Consider the following 22,165-nt stretch of genomic DNA (forward strand, 5'->3'; position numbering starts at 1 on the left):
GTGTAAGGTGGGCCCTGAGTTTCTGCATTTCTAAAAAAAAAAAAAAAAAAAAACTTCCAGGCGATACCAATGCTGCTCGTCCATGGACCACATTTTTGAGCAGCCAGGTTTAGAATACCTCCTGAACTCAGCTGAACTCTGAAAAATCCAGACAAGTTGGATGAAAAATGTACATCTGCTGGCCATGTTCATACAGGAGTGGTGGACAGCTCTAGACGCTTGCCAGAGACAGGGCCAAAGAGCCTGGCAAGCAGGAGCGCTTCAACAACACCTCAACGATGGCCCAGGCTTTTAGAAGTGGAAGGAGGAAAAACCGGTCAAGGTCCCTGGGTTTTATACCATTAAAAGATTTGTAGAAGCCATAACTACAGTGGGGAACAAGTTTGAAACTAGCTAATTTCCTTTTCCAGAGTATCTGAATTCCTGAGACAGAGGATTCAGCATAATTTATGCTCTTTTGTTGATCTAAAGCAAAAGTTAGGGCAGCCCGGGTGGCTCAGTGGTTTAGCGCTGCCTTCAGCCCGGGGCCTGATCCTGGAGACCCAGGATCGAGTGCCAAGTCAGGCTCCCTGCATGGAGCCTGCTTCTCCCTCTGCCTCTCTCTCGCTCTCTCTGTATCTCTCATGAATAAATACATAAATAATAAAATCTTTAAAAATTAAAAAAATAAAAAATAAAGCAAAAGTTACTGGGAGAGGAAATAATTTCAAATGACTTGTCCTCAGTTACCCATAAACTTGTGAACCAGAAAAACAACGGCCTCAGCCTTCTCAGCTACATGCTCTTTTTTGATGTCAGCAGTCTTCAAAATGGGGTGCAAGCACCCTAGACACTGTGACTTTCAACGGGAAACAAAAATAGATCATTTGAAGGAAATCAATTTCCAGAATCTCAGCTTACAAGCTGTACCTTCCCCTAAAATCAGTTCTACCTAGAATTCTGAGGCAGACTCTCCTTTTTCACTTCCCCTTTCATAGAGGCCCTTCTCCCACCTAAGTCATTTCCAAAAGGAATAAAAAATTTCCAGGGTATGAAAAGAAGAGATAATTCCAAATAAACTACTTTTTAAATGAATCTTAATAGGTAAACAAAGTACCGTGCCCTGCCTCTAACTGACTGCTCACTCCTCATCTTAGTGAATATTTCCATTAAGGATGATGCATGAGGGGTGCCTGGTGGTTCAGTGATTGAGCGTCTACCCTCGGCTCAAGGCGTGATCCCGGGTCTTGGGATCAAGTCCCACATCGGGCTCCTTGCAAGGAGCCTGCTTCTCCTTCTGCCTGGGTCTCTGCCTCTCTCTGTGTCTCTCATGAATAAGTAAATAAAATCTTAAAATAAATAAATAAATAAAATCTAGTGTGAGGGCTGTTCAATACCTACAAATGCATGTGACCGCTCCCACAACAAAGAATGAGTCACCTCAAATGTCATTAGTGTGAAGGCTGAGAAATCCTGAATAATATTGTTCCCAGAAAAATCCAAATAATACAGATAAAAGATTTTTAAATGAACTTTCAAAAGATTTCTCTAACACTCTTTGCCCTGAAATTTAGAATAATAGTTTTAGAGGTTGTATATTTTATAGGTAAAAAACTAAGGGTCATCACCACAAAGCCAGTCACACTGAGACTGGAACTCGAATTTCAGGATTCTTAGCACACTTTCCTTCTTTAAATTAGCACTGATGATTCCATTACAGTGACAATCTAACCTAAATAGTTTTCTAACTCTACTTAATTAGAACAAAACTAGGCCATAATATTTCTGCAGCTGACCGTGACCTAAATTAGCATATGATACTGTTAGTGTCACTGTTCACAATGTAGAGAACACCTTTTAAGAAAAAAAATCTTAACCCATAAAAAAAAAATGCATGCATATATATTCTAGAATTTTTTTTAAAAAAGTGGAAAGTACAAGAAAATAAAAATATCCACAATACAAAATTTATCATTCCTACCAACATTTCTGTGTATGTACATCTTTCTGTAGAACTAAAACATTTACTTAGAATTTCAGTAACCTCTGGGTAATTCTGAAATTATAGAAACATTCACTTACTTGTCCTCTGCCAGGATTTTCCTTTGGCACAAGGAGAGATACCACTGGTCCATATTTTTGACACTCCTCTTTTACATCTTCTACAACATCTGATTATGAAAACAGAACAGTAACCACTTTGCTGTAGTTACCAAGCATTCATTATTTTAAAATTTTAAAGCATCAAAGAATGCAGGAATCCATATTCTCATTTTCTACATCTTCTAAAATTAAGCTTAAGAATAATATAAATTCAATGCATTTTTTTTAAATTTTTATTTATTTATGATAGGCACACAGTGAGAGAGAGAGAGGCAGAGACACAGGCAGAGGGAGAAGCAGGCTCCATGCACCGGGAGCCCGACGTGGGATTCGATCCCGGGTCTCCAGGATCGCGCCCTGGGCCAAAGGCAGGCCCTAAACCGCTGCGCCACCCGGGGATCCCAAATTCAATGCATTTAAACACTTTTATATGTTAAATTTAACATATGAATAATTAAAATTCAAATGATCAAAAAAAATTTTTTTAAAGGATGTATCCAATTCAGTTCAACAAATTGACAAACTTAATGACCAACTTCAATGTCATGCTTGTTTTTTTTTTTTTTTTTAAAGATTTTATTTATTCATTCATGAGAGACACAGAGAGAGGCAGAGACACAGGCAGAGGGAGAAGCAGGCTCCATGAAGGAAGCCCAATGTGGGACACGTTCCCGGGACTCTAGAGTCACGCCCTGGGCCGAAGGCAGGCGCCAAACCACTGAGCCACCCAGGGATCCCCTCAAATGATCAAAATTTTAAAAAAAGTTTTCTCACTTTTCTTTCTCTCCCTGAAGGCAACAAACATTAACAGTTTCTTTTGTATTCTTCCATAAATATAAGCTTACAAAAAAAATCATAAATGCTTTTAAGTAAAAAATTCCTATCTTGCTTTCTCTTTATTAACACAGTACATCTTTGGGACGCCTGGGTGGCTTAGTGGTTGAACATTTGGCTCCAGGGATCGAGTCCTGCATGGAGCTCCCCACAGGGAGCCTGCTTCTCCTTCTCCCTCTCTATGTGTCTCTCATGAATAAATAAACACATAAAAACACATTGCATCTTTAAGATCCTTCAACATCACTCCATGAAATTTTCTTTTTTTTTTTTAAAGATTTTTATTTATTTATTCATAGAGACACACAGAGAGAGAGAGAGGCAGAGACACACACAGGCAGAGGGAGAAGCAGGCACCATGCAGAGAGCCTGACGTGGGACTCGATCCCAGGACTCCAGGATCACGCCCTGGGCCGCAGGCAGTGCTAAACCGCTGTGCCACTGGGGCTGCCCACTCCATGAAATTTTCTTATCTGTTTTTATGGCTGGGTAGTATTTCACTCAATGAGTGGTCAATAAATTCTCCATGGTGTCCCTCACTACTAACTAAACTATTTCCAAATGTTTTGTCCTTATAAATAATACTGTAATAGATAAACCTGTATATATCTCATTTCACTTATCCATTTCCAAGTTGACCTAGAAGTGGAAATGCTAGGACAAAATGAATACGAATTTGTAATTTTGTTAGAATTACCAATCTGGGGCAGCCCCTGTGGCGCAGCGGTTTAGCGCCCCCTGCAGCCTAGGGTGTGATCCTGGAGACCCTGGATCCCATATCAGGCTCTCTGCATAGTGCCTGCTTCTCCCTCTGCCTGTGTCTCTGCCTCTCTCTCTCTCTCTCTCTCTCTCTGTCTCTATGAATAAAGAAATAAAAAATCTTAAAAAAAAAGAATTACCAATCTGCCTATCATAAAGTTTAACAATTTAAACTCTCTCCAATGATGTATAAAAAGTATTTTTCTATACTCTACCCATAAAGTTATAAAATATTTTCACTGTCAATGTTGGGTGATGAGTGGCTCAGTGGTTGAGCATCTGCCTTCAACTCAGGTCGTGATCCCGGGGTCCTGGGATCGAGTCCTGCATCGGCAGAGTCCACAGGGAGCCTGACTCTCTCTGTCTCTCAAGAATACACAAATTTTTAAAAAAATGTTAGGGGACAAAGATCTCACCATACAGTTTTAGTGAGCATTCTGATAAATGAGAATGAAGTCTATGAGACAGAGTTGCGCATCCTCTTCTCTAAATTGTCTATTTACACCCTTTACCCACTATTAACTGAGTTGATTTGTAAGGGCTCTAAGTTAAGAGCTATAAAGTTGAATAATTTTCCCTTTTATTCTCTTGATTTGGAATCTTGATCTTAATCTTTACAATCTATTTTGGTCTGAAATGGAAGGTATGAATCCCCACCAAGATGACAAGACAGCCATCCCAACATGTATGATTTCTAGCTAAGCAAGTTCACCTAACACTAGTAAGCATTATCTGATGACAACCTTGCTAATCAGAACTAACAAAGGTGCTGAATGCTACTATATTGTCTGTTGCACTTTACTTCATGTAAGATTCTCTATTATAAAGATTTATTTACTTATTTATTTATTTATTTATAGAGCACACACTCGTGTGAGGAGGAGGGGGCAAAGGGAGAGGGAGGAAAAAAACAGACTCCTCGCTGGAGGGTGGAGTCGGGGTGGGGAGACTGGCTTGATCCCACAAACATGAGATCATGAACTGAGGTGAAACCAAGAGTCTAATGCTAACCGACTAAGCCACCCAGGTGCTCCAGTTCATTTAAGATTCTTTTTTTTTTTTTTTTTTTTTTTAAGATTTTATTTATTTGAGAGAGGACGAGAGAGAGCACATGCAAAGGAGCGGGGAGCCTGATGTGGGGCTTGATCCCAGGACCCTGGGATCATGACCTGAGCCAAAAGCAAACATTTAACTGAATGAGCCACAAAAGCACTCCCATGTAAGATTCTTAAACACTTAGAATAATAGCAACATTAAATACTCAATGTATTTACAAGCCAAAAAAAAAAAAAAGCAACATTTTATAACAATATACAAAAAAAGGAGTAGGCATAGTATGCCCAAGGTTTACTCAAGAAAGCCCAAGCTTGAATTTTATAGAGATAAAAACTATTAACAGAATTAGGTGATGAAGACAGTACGTAGATGGATTTCAAGGACATAAGTAGTACTGCCAAGAGATTATTTAGGACCTCTGAGCCCATAATGACCTGATTAAAACAATGCTGAGGGCAAGACTACTATTTCAAATAAACAGGCATGCTGAAAAGTTGAGGTTGCAGATTGTTCCAACTATTACAGATTCAAAGAAATTATGTTTGTTTTATTTGTCAGATAACTATACAAAGCTCAGGGACATAAAATAATTTACCCTTACAAAAGATAGTGGGGGGCAGCCCTGGTGGCTCAGAGGTTTAGCGCCACCTTTAGCCCAGGGTGTGATCCTGGAGTCCCGGGATCAAGTCCCACATCGGGCTCCCTGCATGGGGCCTGCTTCTCCCTCTGCCTGTGTCTCTGCCTCTCTCTCTCTCTCTCTCTGTGTCTCTCATGAATAATAAAATCTTTTAAAAAATAAATAAATAAAAGATAGTGGGGTCAAGTTAGGTTTATAGGAAATGGTTTAATTTTTCACTACGAAATGTTTAATACTAAGCAACTGATATTTTTAAATTTCGTTCTCTTCCATCCATTCACCACTCTTTCAGGATGCTCTTATTAAAACCTAAGTTTGACTATATCACTCTCCTACTTTTTTTCATGGTTCTTTATTGCATTCAACAAAGAACAAATATTTATTGAATACTTAGATCAGAAGCCAGGACTATCCCTGATATAAAGTTCTTTTGTGTCATATTGCAGTGTTACTATCTCTGGGATAAAATAAAATTCTTTAACGTAACAAATGAACAGTTCACTATTCTCGGAACATGCTACACTTTCTCTCATCTTGGTGTCTTTGACATTTCCTCACCCAGCCGTCAGCTTTTAGCCAAGCAACTCATTACGAACAGAGCTCAAACAGCATTGCCACAGAGCCACCCTCATGTGTCACTTAGCAGGAGTCTCTCTCTTCTCTGCCTCTGAGTATTATCTACTTTCGGATTTACCAGAACTCTACCTGTTTGTTGATAAAACAGTCTCTCCTACACTGAAGACAGGGAATAATCCCACAGTGCCAAGTACAAAGCCAGTTTTCAGTAAACACGTCTCAAGGAAATGAATTTATTAAAAGCAAAAACAAGAGCTTAGAAGGAGTAAGGAAGCACAGGGCAGGACTAGAAAGAACAGATGGAAAGAACATGCCAGGAAAACTAATCTTTATTAATTCAGGAAAGGCTTATGACATGTAGAGGAGTCCAAAGGGCCTGAGGAAGTGCCTTAGCGTGCATGGACTGAGTGGATTCAACGACAGACATTTATTTCCCCAGTTCTGAAGGCTGGAATTCCCACACCAAGGTGCAGGCAGATGCGTGTCCGGTGTCCATGGCTGCCTCCTTGCCATATTCTCACATGGTAGAGAGAGCTCTCCTGTTTCTTCCTCTTTTTTTAAGAGCGTTAATTCCGACACGAGGGCAACCCCCCCCCTTATGACGTAACCTAACCCCATTAAATCCTAAAGGCTCCAACTCAAAATATTATCACACTTGGGATAGGGGCTTTGCCACTGAATTTTGGGGAGACACATTCAATCTACAACAGGAATCAAAAAGTGGTATTTTAGAAATCATGTAGCTCAATATCTTCAATATAGAAATGAGCAGAATAGACATCTTATGAATTGATATGTCTACTTTAGAATTAGCTACGAAAGACATTAAAATACAATTTAGGAAGCAGTTACCTTCATATTCCTCTTCATTCTCAAGATAATCGTCATCCAGCACATTCAGTAGTCTTAGCACTGGAGTAGGAAGCATCACCAGATCTTCAATATGAGGGGCTGTTAAGGTTCATTATAACACGGTTAAATGTAAACTCACCAAAATAAATGGACGAACACTAGGCACAGGAGCATGGGAATATAAGTGACCTCTGATGTCTTATTTAATTGTTAAACAACCAAGAAAAAAATAAAGACGTATACAACTTACCAAAAGGAATGCTAAAGAACGGGCTGCATAATGCCATTTCGGCAGGAATTCTTCTGCTTGGATCATCATGAAGCATGCTAAAACACAAAAACAGGTATCTATAGTTATCGTCAAATCTTTTGAAAATGAAACCATTAAAGAAAATTTAAATGTCGAAATGTCCAGCGCAGCATTAATTATATTAGCATGGCTTACTGGGCCATTCATCCACAAAAAAAATACAAATGCTATTTCTGAGTAAATGGTTTAGTTAACTCATGATACATACCTATGGCACAATATTACATTTTAATTAAAGATAATATTTTTGATTAATAAATGCAACATGGGAAAGTGATCCATACTAACATAACATTAAGTAGAAAAAAAAACTAGACATAAATTTAGGGTAATCCAAATTTAAAAAAAAAAAGGAAGAAGAGGATAGTGGTGAGATTATTTCTGATTTCTGTCAAATCTCCCCAATAACAGCATAACTTGATAACAAAATAAAAAACCCATGGATGATATGTACAACAAAACTAAGTAACCCCAATAAATGCCAAAACCCAAGAGGCTAGGGACAAACCATCAATAGTAGTAAACCTTGTACCATATCAACTTCTGTGTGGAAAGAAGCAGAGACAAGCAACCAGATGATCTGATGAACCAGAGAAAATAACCCAAAACTGCCAACAGGTACTCACTGGAAAGCATACTAAGTCAACTGCAGAAAGCTGACCGTCACTAGAAGGGATTATACATTCTAATTCCAGCTGAATGCAAGGGAGTCCTCTGGGAAATCTGAAGGGGTTGGAATAACCTACACATTACCACTTCTCAAAACTAACTAGCTGAAGCTCCCACCCAGGGCAAAGTCCTACAGAGAACAGAAATCTTGAAAATGTAATCCAAATCAAGTAGGTTGGGGTTGGGCGGGGGGGCGGTGGCAGGAGGCGGGACACACCAGGAAAAAAAGTAGTAGAGGGGTAGAGGCAGGAGACTTCAGAATAAAATCACTCCCCGCCACCTTTTAACATTATACAAAAATTGAATAGGAGCCCTATGCAATTAGAAAAGCCATCCCAACACCTTCTCCTGAAAGTTTAGGAAATGAATTTCATATAAAAACAAACCACATAAAAGCATTATTAACAAAATTATTATTATTATTTTTAAAGATTTTATTTATTTATTCATGAGAGACACAGTGAGAGAGAGAGAGAGAGAGGCAGAGACACAGGCAGAGGGAGAAGCAGGCTCTATGCAGGGAGCCCAACATGGGACTCAATCCCAGGTTTCCGGGATCACCCCCTGAACAGAAGGCAGGCGCCCAACCAGTGAGCCACTCAGGAATCCCTATTAACAAAATTATTACACAAAGAAACGAGAACTACAAAATGACAGTCCTGAGACCATGAATGCTTCCTAGAAAGACATGATCAGAACATAGGACACTATAACCTACCATTGTAAAAGGAGAAAAAGGCATTTTTTAAGTGATAAAAGATATGAAAGAGAAACATAAATCAAAATTAGAAAATCTCAATAATTAATAGAACTCAAGAAAGAATTCAAAATAAAATAAAAAATCATTTCATAAAACAAAGCTAGACGATGAACAAACACAAGAGGTAGTATCTTAAAAAGATAAACACAAGTGAGAAAGGAACATTTTTTAAAATAGAAAAGAATAAAAGAAAAGATCCAAGAGAAAGTCATAATAATGAATACTGTCAAAGAAAAATCCAATATATGTAGAATAGGAGTGCCTGAAGGAGAAAGCCAAAGCAAGAGAATGAATACTAAAAACAGGACTTTAAGAACACTTTCCTAAAACAAGCAAGCAAAAAGATCTGAAGCTACTTATTCTCCTGAGAATTTCAACCCAGAACAATCAAAATCAAGATATATTCTGGTAAAATCAATAGACTTTCAAAAAGATGTAATCGTCTGGCCACCTAGATAAAAAAGACAAAGGCATTTTTAATACAAAGACAATTAGGAGTGTCTTTAGACTTTTCAACAGCAATACTACATGCCAGAATAAAATGGAGTAACATGTTTAAGACACTCAAGAAAAAAAAAGTATGCCAAGGATTTTCATATCCAGATGAACCGACTTTTAAATGTAATAAGCACAATTTAGTACTGGCAGTGTAAGAGCTCAGAGAATATTAATCCTTTGGCCTCTAGAGATCAAGCTTCAGAAACTAAAATGATGAGAGCGACAGCCCCACAAGGACCAGTGGTGAACAGTAACATACAACTTACATGCAGATCTACGAATAAATGCGAGTGTTAAAACAGAGTGTATAGCATGTGATGGTTATACAATATGATGATGCAAATACAACTATTTTTCAAATAGAGGAAGAATGGGAAAAGCACATGCAAAAATAATCATTTTCAGTAATCTTCCTAAAGTATTATTATTCTGAGACTTGTCTTAATGTAGGGTGGAATAAAGCAAATGAGTAATTATAAAATATTCTAATTCTAGCATTCCCCTTGTCCTTAAGAATCAGAATTCTTGGCATTGGAGAAAGAGATGTGAAACAGAAGTTAAATAAAAACTTTGTGGTCTTGAATTTGAATTGGAAATATCAGTATGAAACTCTGTTCACTTAAAATAAGGCCTAAAAACAATGTCCCAATAACGAGTATTCCTAAAACCCAGACTGTGTTTTAAAATTACTATTTCCTACTAAAAGAAATCAGGCTTCTTGGAGAAATGGCTACATCCAGGTCTGGGACAGGAAATGTGTAAAATGAACTGGGAACATCCTGTCACACCAGATAGCAAAGAAGCTGTAAATGATAATAAGATCCTCCAAAACCAACTTACACAAGGTCACATTCATCAAAGATGGGGCAATTTTAGCTTCAATTAGGATACGAACTGCGATGGGTTGCAGTTACCAAATCAAAGCACATTGAACTTTCAAAACGGAATGGTATGACAGGGAATCAACTCATTATGAGAGAGAGAGAAAATTAAGCATTTACTTTGTCTTTGGTTAACCAAATGAAGTTGAAAGACAGGATGAGAACATCCCCCTTCTACAGCCCCTGACTAAGTAATGAATCTAGGCACTGAATGTTAACAATTACTAACACATAAAACAGAGATGGCTACATTATGTGCCTCCTTATAAAAGAACACAATACTATCTATAATCTTGCCAAAAAAAAAAAAAATCAACCCTCTAGATACAACTACCACTGTATAAGGAAAACACAGAAATAGGTTAAGCTACACCAGGATTAACACCATCAGCAAAATTCAGACTGCAAACAGCTACGTATAGCGAACCACCCAGGTTTTTCAACAAGTAAACAAGGGAAAAGCAGGGTAGGAAATGGAAAAGGACCTTTCAGATTAAAATTTAAAAGGATTTTTGTTTAGAAGAGCAACACTAAACCATAGTGTTTAAGGATGCACGCTAAAATGAAAACAAGGGGGCAGCCCCAGTGGCTCAGCGGTTTAGCGCTGCCTTCCGCCCAGGGCGGGATCCTGGAGACTCGGGATCGAGTTCTGCATCGGGCTCCCTGCATGGAGCCTGCTTCTCCCTCTGCCTGAGTCTCTGCCTATCTCTCTATGTTCTCATGAATAAATAAATAAAAATCTTTAAAAAAATTAAAATAAAATAAAATAAAATAAAAACAAGGAAGTAATTACCCTAAAAATCAGGGCAGTGGCTACTTTCAGGAGGAAGAAGGGCTGAAAATTAAGATGGGGACACAGAGGATTTCTAGGGTAGCTGGCAAAGTTTTATTTCTTGACCTGAATGGTAAATACAAGAATATTCCTAAGGATTCACTAAATTACACATTTGTTTTCAGTATCTGTTTTATTCGACAATTAAAAAAGTTCAAATAATTTGCATACATACATGGCAAAATACTGAAAAGAAATTCACCAAAGTGTTAACACTAGAGAGTAGGTTTATAACTTTTATTTTGCTGATCATAATTCTCTGTAGCTTCCAAATTTAGTATTAGTTAGTTGCACAAAGGGGAAAAAGTCCGAAATAACAAAGTCAATACAGAACTTACATGATTTGACTTCCAAATTAGAACCCATTACATAATTTCACAATGCCATCTTTTCCATGTAAAATGCCACTTGTAATGTCCATTTTTGACATTGTACTTTAGTTACGTAAGATGTAACCACTAGGGGAAACTGAGTGAAGGGTACATAGACCTCTTTGTAACATTTTTGCAACTTTCTGTGAATCTGTAATTATTTCAAAAATAAAAATCTCTTTAAAAAAAACCCAAAACTTAGTTAAAGGTTTATAGGGTCAATATTCCAAAGAAAGAATAATATTCTGACTTAATGGAGAGATCTACCTTCCTGCAACATAGTAATTATTTTACTCATTTCTGGCCCATAATGCTAGAAATGTGAAAACCCAACTATTTAATAATGTACATTATGTCTTATTTTAAAATATCTAATGTGTTTGGACCCACTCAGAAGTCAGAAACATTATATCTGTCCCCAGAGTTTCCAGCAGTAATTATTTAAAATAATTATTTATATATATATATAGATATATCTACCTTATTTAAAATTTTTTTTGGTAGTCCAAAAGCAAACTCAGACTTTAGTTAATAAATACCCTCTTTATTTATTTTTTTAAAAGATACTATTTATTTTTTTATGAGAGACACACAGAGAGAAGTAGAGACACAGGCAGAGGGAGAAGCAGGCTCCATGCAGGAAACCTGATGTGGGACTCGATCCCGAGAACCTGGGATCATGCCCTGAGCCAAAGGCAGACGCTCAACCACTGAGCCACCCAAGCGTCCCAATAAATACCCTCTTTAAAAATGTGCCTTCAAAAAAACTCTAAAAGAAACAAACACAAAAACCTCATTTCCATCAAGTATATAGGACTGCCAGAGCTGTAAGAGGCCAAGGGTACAGCTGCCAGGAGGAACCTCTACATGATCACCAGAAATAACATAAATCCATTCGGTAAACATCAAAACCCAAACCAAAACAAAAATAACCGTTACATAATAAATGTACACATAGAAACTTTAAAGTACACATGGTGTTACCTTTTGATAAGGTCTCTTAGGTGATAGGCTGGAATTGCGGCATTCACCACTGCTTTACTGGCAAATATGTGATCAATAATAGCAGAACTGTTTGCCTAAAAAAAGGGAGAAAAGTCTTCCTTTGGTTATTCAATTCATTCTGTATTAATGAGTACTAGGCACATAGCACTGTAGTTTGGTAGGTAAAATGCAACAGTAAACACTCTCTTTTGAGAGTTTACAATCTTACCGGAGGAGATTATGTGCCTAACACTAAGCTTCTAGAGGAGAAACTTTTTTTTCTCTATCCTCAGCACCTAGCACAGTACCTGGCACTTTATATGAATATCTACTAGATGAGATGAATGAGTAAGAATACCAAAGCAAGCCCATAAAAATGTAGTTTAATACAATACAAAGTGAGAAAAGGAATGTGTGGCAATGAAGTCTGAGTCTTGGTAAGGAGTCTTCAACTGGTTTTCAGATAGGAATAAACTATTACAGAGAAAGCATCCGTCACATTATTCGTGCTCTAAATCCTATGGAACATAACGCTTTCTCCCTGAGTACTGTGCTTTCTCAGAATGTGGAAGAATGTCCATGAGTAAAAAGACCGGACACCATCCTTATCACTAAAATTTTCTGAATACTTACTACAGGCCACATGCTATGCTAAGAACTACGTTGGTTGATCAGTTAGATTTTATTTATTTATTCATGAGAGACAAGAGAGAGAGGTAGAGACACAGGCAGAGGGAGAAGCAGGCTCCCTGCAGGGAGCCCGATGTGGGACTCCAGGATCACGCCCTGAGCTGAATGAAGGCAGATGCCACCCAGATGCTCTCATTTATTTTTTTAACCTCAATACTTCTGTGAGGAAAATGCTATTATCCTCATTTTAGAGAAAGTAAACCATGGTTCAGTGACCCTAAATAACTTAGTAAGAGGTGAAGCCAAGATATGAACCCTCAAGCGGTTTGACTTCAGAACCTATACTCATACTCACTTGGCAATTTTGCCTCCACAAAGGTGATTAAAATATAAAATACTGTTTTTATTTAGAAGAGTGAATACCGGGGATTTAATACACAGCATACCTCCAAATTACAGACAAAACGCCTGAATGTGACCTAGTTCTGATCAGCTCAGGGCCAAGCAGATACAGTCCAAAGGTCTCAAAGACAGGCAAAGTAAATGCAACTAATTGATCTGTATTTGGATTAGCACTGAAAAAAGAATACTTAGCCGCTTCATTGTGTGAAAGTACCAATGCGGAATAATGACACTGGTTTTGCTTGCATGGCAGCATTTTTTGCCAAAAGCAAGCAGTAGGTACACCCACAAGACTATTAAAGCATTCCTTCCAGGAATACTTCCAGAAACAGAGGACTAAGGGCCGAAAAGAAATAAAACTCTACATGGTACAACAGCCATACACAAACTGTATGTTACTAGATGCTCAAAAAATACGTGTTGCTTAATATCAAAACCAAACAACCCTAAACACTGTATTATTTCTCAAACCTCTAGCCTAAAGGATACTGATACCATCACAACATTTAGGCCCCATAATATGTTTGGAAACATAATATAGTTAATTCCTAAGTTACAAACATACAAAAGTTCATTGTTCCGTCAGAGACTTGGAATTTAGACCTCATGTTCCCACAGAAATAGTGTCATAAGCAGCACTCACTTTACCAGGAGGATTCAAATATGGAATATAAATTAATATAAAGCACTGCGGAACTTGGACAGAACACTAAACTCTGAATAGGAAGAACAGAATATGGGGCCCATGTCTGGTACATCCAGTGGTATGATCCAGAGCAAGTGGCTTGAATATCTGTGCCTTCAGTTTTTCATTTGTAAAAGAATAACCAATACACGCTCTAATGATCCTCATAGAATTGTTAGGAAATTCCTGGAGACTGTACATTGAAATACTTTAACTATAAAGTGTTACCTGCAGAGCCTTATGTAAAGATTATTATTAAACTTATATTGTTGTACTGGTAATATTTTAGAATGTGGTATAACTAAATCACTTGTTTCAGAAAAATGCATTTATTCATTTTATCAACCACTTACTACACACCAGGCCCTAGGCTAAGATCAGTAAGTATGCAGTACTCACTAGCACTCTAGCTATGAACATTAATAGCAGCATTTAAGGTACCAAAGATGCAAGGAGGAAGAGTATTAGAGATGGAAGTAAACGGCGTCCCCAGGGAGAATCACTATAAATTGAATATTCTTAAATCAGAATTAAGAACTGCAAACAAAAGAAAAGCACTGGTACAGTTTACCTTCCATTCCTGAGATCTGACTGTATGTTTCAGTTTCATTCCTGAGAACATTTCCAGTAAAATGATTCCTAGGCTCCAAAGATCAACAGCTGAGGTACATTCTGTATCACTCTGCAGGCCAGCCTGGGCCAAGCAATTTTGCAGTTCTGCTTCTGGAGCCCGATACCCGTCTGTCTGAATATACTTCACGTCCTAAAGAAGACGAGTAAATATTACAACCAAGAAAGCACTGTTCACTTTCCTTCCACCTCCACAGTGTATTCACTTCTCTTCACGCGTAATAAACCACTGCCAACCTGAATGCCAAAGGATTCCTAGCCCTTGGCTACCGTAATTATTCGGTTCATTAACTGGGCAGTTCTCACAGGCAAGCTGTACACTTTCCATACAGCTGCCTCATTTCTTGAGATTGTCTCTCGACTGTTAGGCATTGCTGATAAATAAATAAGGACACTCGGCAAAGAGCCGACAAACCATGGGGACTGGAGGGTTTATCAGAACCGTTACATGTGTTTTACCACTAGATAGTGCACCAACTATTACTACTATGGAGGGCACCAGTAATAGTAATTATCTGCCAACTAGATTATCCTACCAAACCCAAACGTGCATCTTTTTATACATGGTGGCAATGAAATTTTTACTTGCTTCATCCTTGAGTATTTCAGTGTTTTGTTTTTTTAAAGATTTTATTTATTCATGAGAGAGAGGCAGAGACACAGGCAGAAGGGGTAGCAGGCTCCCTGCAGGGAGCCTGATATGGGACTCGATCCAAGGACTCCGGGATCACGCCCTGAGCTGAAGGCAGACGCTCAACCACTGAGCCACCCAGGTGCCCCATATTTCAGTATTTTAAATAGAAATATCTCTAAATGCCTACCAAAGCGTTCCTGTTACTTATTTATTTATTTAAGATTTTTATTTATTTGAGAAGAGAGAGCTAAGCAGGGGGAGCAGAGAGAGAGAAGGAGATTCCCTGCTGAGCAGGGATCCTGACTTGGGACTCAAGGGCTCAATTCGAGAAAATGGGGATCATGACACAGATCTGGGGATCTGACACAGCAGAAGGCAGACGCTTAACTGACTGAGCCACCCAGCACCTCCCCCCCGCCTTTTTTATTAAAGCATTTCTTACCTGATTGCCTTCTTTGAAGCTCAGTCCAAAGTCAATGAGTTTAAAACATTCATTCTCTGCACTCCACAATATGTTACGTGGTTTGAGGTCTGCATGGACATAACCCTCATGATGAAGAAAAGCAAGGGCCTCCAGAACATCCCTGGCGCAATGCTGTATCATCCACATAGAACAACCCTGATGACTGGAATATAAAAGCAATTCCGAAACACTGACATCCAGGAGTTCAAGCAACAGACAGCGTGATGGCACATTTGGAGAGAAGTGGATTGTAAAGACTCCATACAAAGTCACTAGAAAAAGAAACGAGTTATAATGCTTTAAAATTCAGAATAAGTTACAATTGATAACTCTGTAGTGCAAATTTGGGATACTCTAGACAAGGATAACAAGGATGAGCAATTACACTTCCACTGTAATTTATTTTTCCCAAAAGTAAGATTTTTTTGGCAACTGGATTATTTTAATGAAACAAGATGAGAAAACCTTCCACAGCTCATTACCAGTCAAAGATATTAAATATGGCACAATAATTCAAATTGTACTTCACTAAGCATTCAGTGGTGGGTGAATATACACACTCGGTGCAAATTCTTTTTTCCTTGAAGAAAAAAATGATTAAAAATAAAATCCAGATATTATGGACTCTTGTGATGGATGTCACAACATGCAAAAACAAAATTGAAAACTGGTTCTTTTTTGTTGTTGTTTTTTTTTTAAAAGATTTTATTTATTTATCCATGAGAGACAAAGAGAGAGAGAGGCAGAGACACAGGCAGAGGGAGAAGCAGGCTCCATGCAGGCCGCCTGACGTGGGACTCAATCCCGGGACTCCAGGATCACACCCTGGGCCAAAGGCAGCGCTAAACCGTGGAGCCACCCGGGCTGCCCAAAAATTGGTTCTTGATTCAAAATAGCATTCTATTACCTAAATATTAAAAGCGGGGGGGGGGGATAAATAAATAGTACAAGATTCAGACTTTTGAGATGACAACTTAACCTAATCTTGCAGAAATTCAACAAGTCCTCAAGCTTGCAAGACTGAAAAAAAAAAAAAATCTTGCTCTTAAATACCAGCAGGATTACATACATCATTCAGCAATCTTTTAAAAAAAAAAATAGATAATACCAGTGGTTAAGAAATTCTTCTCCAAAGTGGTAATTAAAAAAAAAAAAAAAAAAGCCACTCTTCAAATTACACATGGATTATGCTGGCCAGGAAGCAAGACATTTCCTTATTAGCCAAAAGCTATAACTAAGTATAAACTCAGTGTAATGAGTGAAGACTGCACAGATCGATCACGCGTAATTGATCATTTTTATCACATATTGTGGATATCTGAAATTCGTAACATAGTCTTACCAGGGTGAAAGTATAAAGTGTTGCTCACTTCCACGCTTTTAGAGGGACTCCTATGTGAATACTGAGTCATCCCCCCCAAATCCACGCTAACTGGGTACCAGGCAACGTCTGTACTGAGTTACTAGCGTGATCACAAGCCCTGGGGCAGGGGCAGAGGCAGGGGCAGGGCAGTGGGGAGTCCTCACTTCCCACTGGATCGCAAAAGATTCACAATTTCCAGACGAGGCCTGACACGGGTGGTGGCAGAGATAGGCCTCCTTTCCCTGGAAAAGGTTAACTCTGGGCTAATAAGTTGCGGCACTCCCCGAGGAGACCCGAAGCCAAAAAAAAAAAACCAAAAACCAAAAAACAGAACTTAAGTGAGCATCTATTACGTGACACGGGGCGGAGCGGACCAGCACCCCGGCCCCACTGCAGACGGGGGGGGGGGGGGGGGGGGGGGCGAGGGAGAGGGGCCCGACCACGTCTGCCGCGGGAAGGCCAGGCCAGGCCGGGGCAGGGGGGCAGGGGAGGGGGGCAGGGGAGGGGGGCCGGGGGCGCGTGGCTGCGCCGGGACCGGCAACGAGGGCAGCGAGGCGGCCGCAATTACCGATGTTCCGGTGACCCTGCAACTGCTCCAGCGCCGCCCTCTCTTTGCGGAACCCGTACTCGGCGGCCGAGGCGGCGGCGCCGGTGGTCCCCGGCGGCAAGAACTGCTTGAGGGCGCCGGGGGGCGAGCCGGGAGTGCCGCAGCAGCGCACCCGGTACACCGAGGCCGAGGAGCCGCTCCCCAGGCGGCTCTGGACCTGCCACAGCCGCCCGAAGGCTTCCAGGAACCGCGGCGGCTCGGCGCCCCACGCGCAGCCAGATCCCGCCATCGCCGTGGACGGAGGGCACTGGCACGGGAGCGGAGGCGACGCCCGGGGCAGGCCGGCAGGGCCCGCGGTCACATCCCCGCCCGCCGGACCAGCGGCTCCGCAGGGAGGGGCCTGCAGCCGCCTCTCCGACTGCCGGGACCTCAGGCCGCCATGACACCGGAAGCCCCGAGCGCCCCGGGCGCCAGGCCGGAAGTGGGGGAAGAGCCAATCAATCTTGAGGGGCCGAGGGGGCGGGGCCGCGGGCCCGGAGGGGGCGTGGCCGCGGACGCGGAGGGGGCGGGGCCGCCCCCAGCACTGGGGCTCGCGCAGCGGGAGCTCCCAGCCTGCGCGCGGTACCTGCTGCACCCGGCCGGCGCCAGGTGCTGCCCCGGGCGTCCGCAGAACCTCAGGCTGGTCGCTCTCCTTGTTGAGGCGCGGCCCTCAGCACCGAGGCCCTAGGACAGTGTAGCCCAGCCTTGCATCCCTCCCAGGCGGCCTCCCCAGGGCGAGGGCGCAGGTGCTGCAGGAAGGGCCCCGCCCCCGCCCGGGGTTGCCCGCAGATGCCCGCAGATGCCCCCAGCCTTCCTCCTGGAGGCCCCGCCTCTGTGCTCCCAGCCGCCCCCCCCCCCCCCGCCAAGTTTGTGGCGGCCTCGTCAAAATGCATCTGCCCTGGGCGACCGTGGTTCGCCCAGTTTTCATATTTGTAGGTTTCAGGTATTCATTCATTTCTGCTCGTTTCGTGAACGTTCACCGAGTCACGAATGCAGCCAACAGCAATCTCAGTCCACAGGCTGGGGTGTGCAATAAGGATAGCCCTTCCTTATTTTTCTGTTCTTCCATTTCACCTACTTCCAGTTCCATTTGGATGGGGGGGGGCAGAAATTTAGTGTCAGACAATTTGCCCCCACCCGCTTTTCCTCCGGTTTCGTTGAAGTCCCCAGGCAGGTGGGATAACCGGTGGTGCAAAGTGCAGAAGCTGAGGAGCCATCTGCTCTCCGGTATCCTGGCTCATCACCTTGCTCTGTTGCTGCTGAGATGTGCCTTATTTATGTCTACATGATCCGAGTCTGGGATTGGGAAGAGCTCTGTGCATTCTCCTACTTTTTTTTTTTTTTATAAAGATTTTGTTTATTTGAGAGACAGAAAGAACATGAGTAGGGTGAGGGGCAGGGGGAGAAGCAGACTCCCCACTGAGCTGGGAGCCCAATGTGGGGCTCCATCCCAGGACCCGTGATTCATGACCTGAGCCAAAGGCAGACTTAACCAACTGAGCCACCCCTCTCCTGCTGTTTCTTTTTTCTTTTTAAGATTTTATTTATTTATTCATGACAGACACACACACACACACAGAGGCAGAAACACAGGCAGAGGGAGAAGCAGGCTCCATGCAGGGAGCCTGATGTGGGACTTGATCTCAGGTCCCTGGGACCAGGCCCTGGGCTGAAGGCGGTGCTAATCCACTGAGCCTCCCGGGCTGCCCTCTCCTGCTGTTTCTAACAAGCATTTTCCTCTATGCCTGAAGTAAATACTAAACTCTCAGAGGAAAAAAATAAAAATAAAAATAAAAATAAATAAACTCTCAGAGAGTTTGGGCTTTTGGCATATAAAAATTAAAACTCACAGGCTCTTCTAAGGCAATGAGCGCAGGCATTTATCTGCTTATATAAAGGGAAGGTGAAGTAGGAAAACTGGAGAGCGGGGAGAGAAAATTTAGGTCCTGATTAGAGAAAAGAGACAAAATGAACTCAGATTTCAAGTAATTTGAAGGGCAGAGAATGTATTAGACCTGCATATCAGTATGATCCTAGGCATACAGGTAAAAATGCTCTAAAGGAGATGAAGATAAATTGCTAGGACCCTGTAGAAGTCTAAGCAACCCATATCTTAGAAAAGTGTGAGTAAAAAGCATTTCGTTCCAATCTATCTTGTTGAAAGACTGTGTTGTAATCATAGAGAGAGTAAATGCTGAGCTTGTAGGTGACTAGGTCCTCCTTGTGAAGAATAGCCATTGTGATAAGCCCTATCTTGGTCACATATAAGCCCTTCTCCCGACTGCTACAAGCAGAAGTTACCAGGTTGAACCCGATCTCTTGTAAGGTTGTATTTCTTTGTGCTTTCCCAACCTCTCTTACCCTAGAAGGTCATCCCATTAGCTCCCTTGCTGACGCTCAATCACGGAGCCACCTAGGCGTCCCTCTTATTGTTTTAAATTGCTACATTTTGAAGTAATTTTTTAAAAGATTTTATTTATTTATTTATTTATTTATTTATTTATTTATTTATTCATGAGAGACCCAGAGAGAGAGAGGCAGAGATACAGGCAGAGGGAGAAGCAGGCTCCATGCTAGGAGCCCGATGCAGGACTCGATCCCAGGACCCTGGGATCATGTCCTGAGCCAAAGGCAGATGCTCAACCACTGAGCCCTTGGAAGTAATTTTTCAATGTAGCAATAAAAAAGTATAAACTAGAAAGGAATAAATAATTAATGTGCAAAATTAACATTATTACAGAATTGCTTTGTAGACTAGCTATATACATTTATACTCTAATTAGCAGAGTACATGACTCCCAATACCCATATCAACATAAAGCATTGTTATTAAAATTTTGTCTCAATTTTATAAGCAAAAAATGATATTTGGATAGTTTATGTTACAATTAGAGCATACTTTTCTCATACTTTTATTAGATATTTTTATTTTCTCTAAGTTTTCTTGCAAGATCACCTGGTAGATTTCCTTCTTCCCTTTAGTTTCCCTCACTCCAGTCGTCTTTCTGCTTATATCCTCTTCTTTCCACCTGGCTGGGAAACAGCAGAGAATCGCTTGGAATTCCACTTTTTAACTGGAAGGAATTCACTGCCCCTCTCCAACCCATTCTTTCTTCTCTCCTGAAGATTGATTATTTGTGTGACCCCTTCCAAAAGAATTAATATGTTGAAACCCTAATCCCTAATATGATGATATTTGGAAATGAGAGTTGGGCAGGTAATTAGGCCATTAGAGTGGAACTCTCATGATGGGAATAGTCCCATCATGAGAGGTACCAGAGCAGGGCACCTGGGTGGCTCAGTGGGTTGAGTGTCTGACTCTTGGTTTCTCCTCAGGTCCTGATCTCGGGTTGTGAGATCGAAGCCTGCATTGGGCTCCACACTCAGCAGGAGTCAGTTTGGGATTCTCTCCCCCTCTCTCTCCCTTTCCCCATTCCTGTGTGTGTGTGTGTGTGTGTGTGTGTGTGCACGCACAATCTGTAAACAAGAAGAGAACCTTCACTGAGAACCCGACTGTGCTGGCACTGTGATCTCGGAATCCAGCCCCCAAGATCATGAGGAATAAATGTTGTTTCAGCCACCCAGTCTATGGTAGTTTGCAGCCTGAACTGACCAAGGCACAAGAAAACTTTGGCTACTGAGAATGTCTATCAGAGAATCCATTTCTTCCTGGCATTGGAAATACCTATTTTCAGAGACTTTATTCTTAGTCCCTTCTGTACCTTCAGGTAGGTGAGCCAATTGGGGGTCTGTCAGGTTTCCCATCTTTTCAATTCCTACATCCCCTTTAATGTCAGAGGCAGCTTTAGAAAGAGGTGGAACCAGGTTTCTTGGTGATTTCTCTGTAGTTGTGGAGATCAAGCCCTGGCTTGAGAGTCAGACCTAATTTCAATCTACCACTTATGTCTTATGTGACCCCATGGAAATTAACCAAACTCTCCTGGTCCTGGTTTCTTTGGCTGATTTTAAGATGGGATGAAATACCTGTTTTGTTATTAAGTAAAACAACACATGTGTTGTTATCTCAGGACACACAGTGGACACTCAGTAAGATTTGTTCCTTTTGATGTTGAATGCAGGTGGTGTCGGGAGCCCACGGCCAAGAAAGAATTCTTGAGACATCTTTGGTGCAAGAAAGTGATTTTATTAAAGCCCAGGGACAGGCTCTGTGGGCAGAAAGAACTGCCCTGGGGTAGTGAGGAGCAATTAATTATATACTATGGGGTTGGGGGAGGTAAGGATAAAGGGAGGTGTCCCAAAGGACTTTCACTTTCTCGTATGCCAAGGAAGACCCTCAGGGTACTGGAGGCCTGGCTATTATCAAGTTAAGGTAGTTTTTCCCTCTAGCAAAGCATTACCATTAAGATAGTTGGAAGTTTCCTGGGGGAAGGTCACACCTATCTCACACAGGAATGGGGGAGGCGGTTGCGCTTTGCCCTTGACTAGCCTTCTGCTCTCTCATCACTTTCACTTATTCTATGATCCCATGCTTGGACTTAGCCCATCAGAACAAAATAGCACCTTATCTTGACTCCTTCTCAGGGGACTGCGGAGATGCCACACGTGAAAATTGTGTCCCTCGCCACTACTGCTAAATATTTCCTCCAGGTCTTCTGCCCCCTTGTGGTACCTAAGGGACCTTGTATCATATTTCCTTTCCATGCACAAGTT

General features: G+C 41.3%; 1 protein-coding gene across 4 annotated transcripts in view; it reads right to left on the minus strand.

Annotated features, from left to right (window-relative positions):
* UHMK1 (U2AF homology motif kinase 1) overlaps positions 1-17,926 on the minus strand; it is a 30,419-nt gene extending 12,493 nt beyond the window's left edge. For 3 of the 4 annotated variants that reach the window (XM_035711103.2, XM_035711102.2, XM_035711101.2), the window contains exons 1-7: positions 17,477-17,926; positions 15,525-15,817; positions 14,390-14,581; positions 12,102-12,196; positions 7,047-7,123; positions 6,797-6,895; positions 2,062-2,150 (exon numbers count right to left, since the gene is read on the minus strand). In XM_035711103.2, the coding sequence (XP_035566996.1) occupies positions 2,062-2,150; positions 6,797-6,895; positions 7,047-7,123; positions 12,102-12,196; positions 14,390-14,581; positions 15,525-15,817; positions 17,477-17,744 (1,113 nt within the window). In that variant the 5' untranslated portion in view covers positions 17,745-17,926. Of the gene's footprint in view, positions 1-2,061; positions 2,151-6,255; positions 6,646-6,796; positions 6,896-7,046; positions 7,124-12,101; positions 12,197-14,389; positions 14,582-15,524; positions 15,818-17,476 lie in introns of those variants that run through there. The other variant, XM_035711104.2, reaches the window with a different exon arrangement.
* Positions 17,927-22,165: the final 4,239 nt, after the last annotated feature.

This window comes from Canis lupus, chromosome 38, assembly GCF_003254725.2.
Source record: "Canis lupus dingo isolate Sandy chromosome 38, ASM325472v2, whole genome shotgun sequence".
Lineage (NCBI taxonomy): Eukaryota > Metazoa > Chordata > Mammalia > Carnivora > Canidae > Canis > Canis lupus.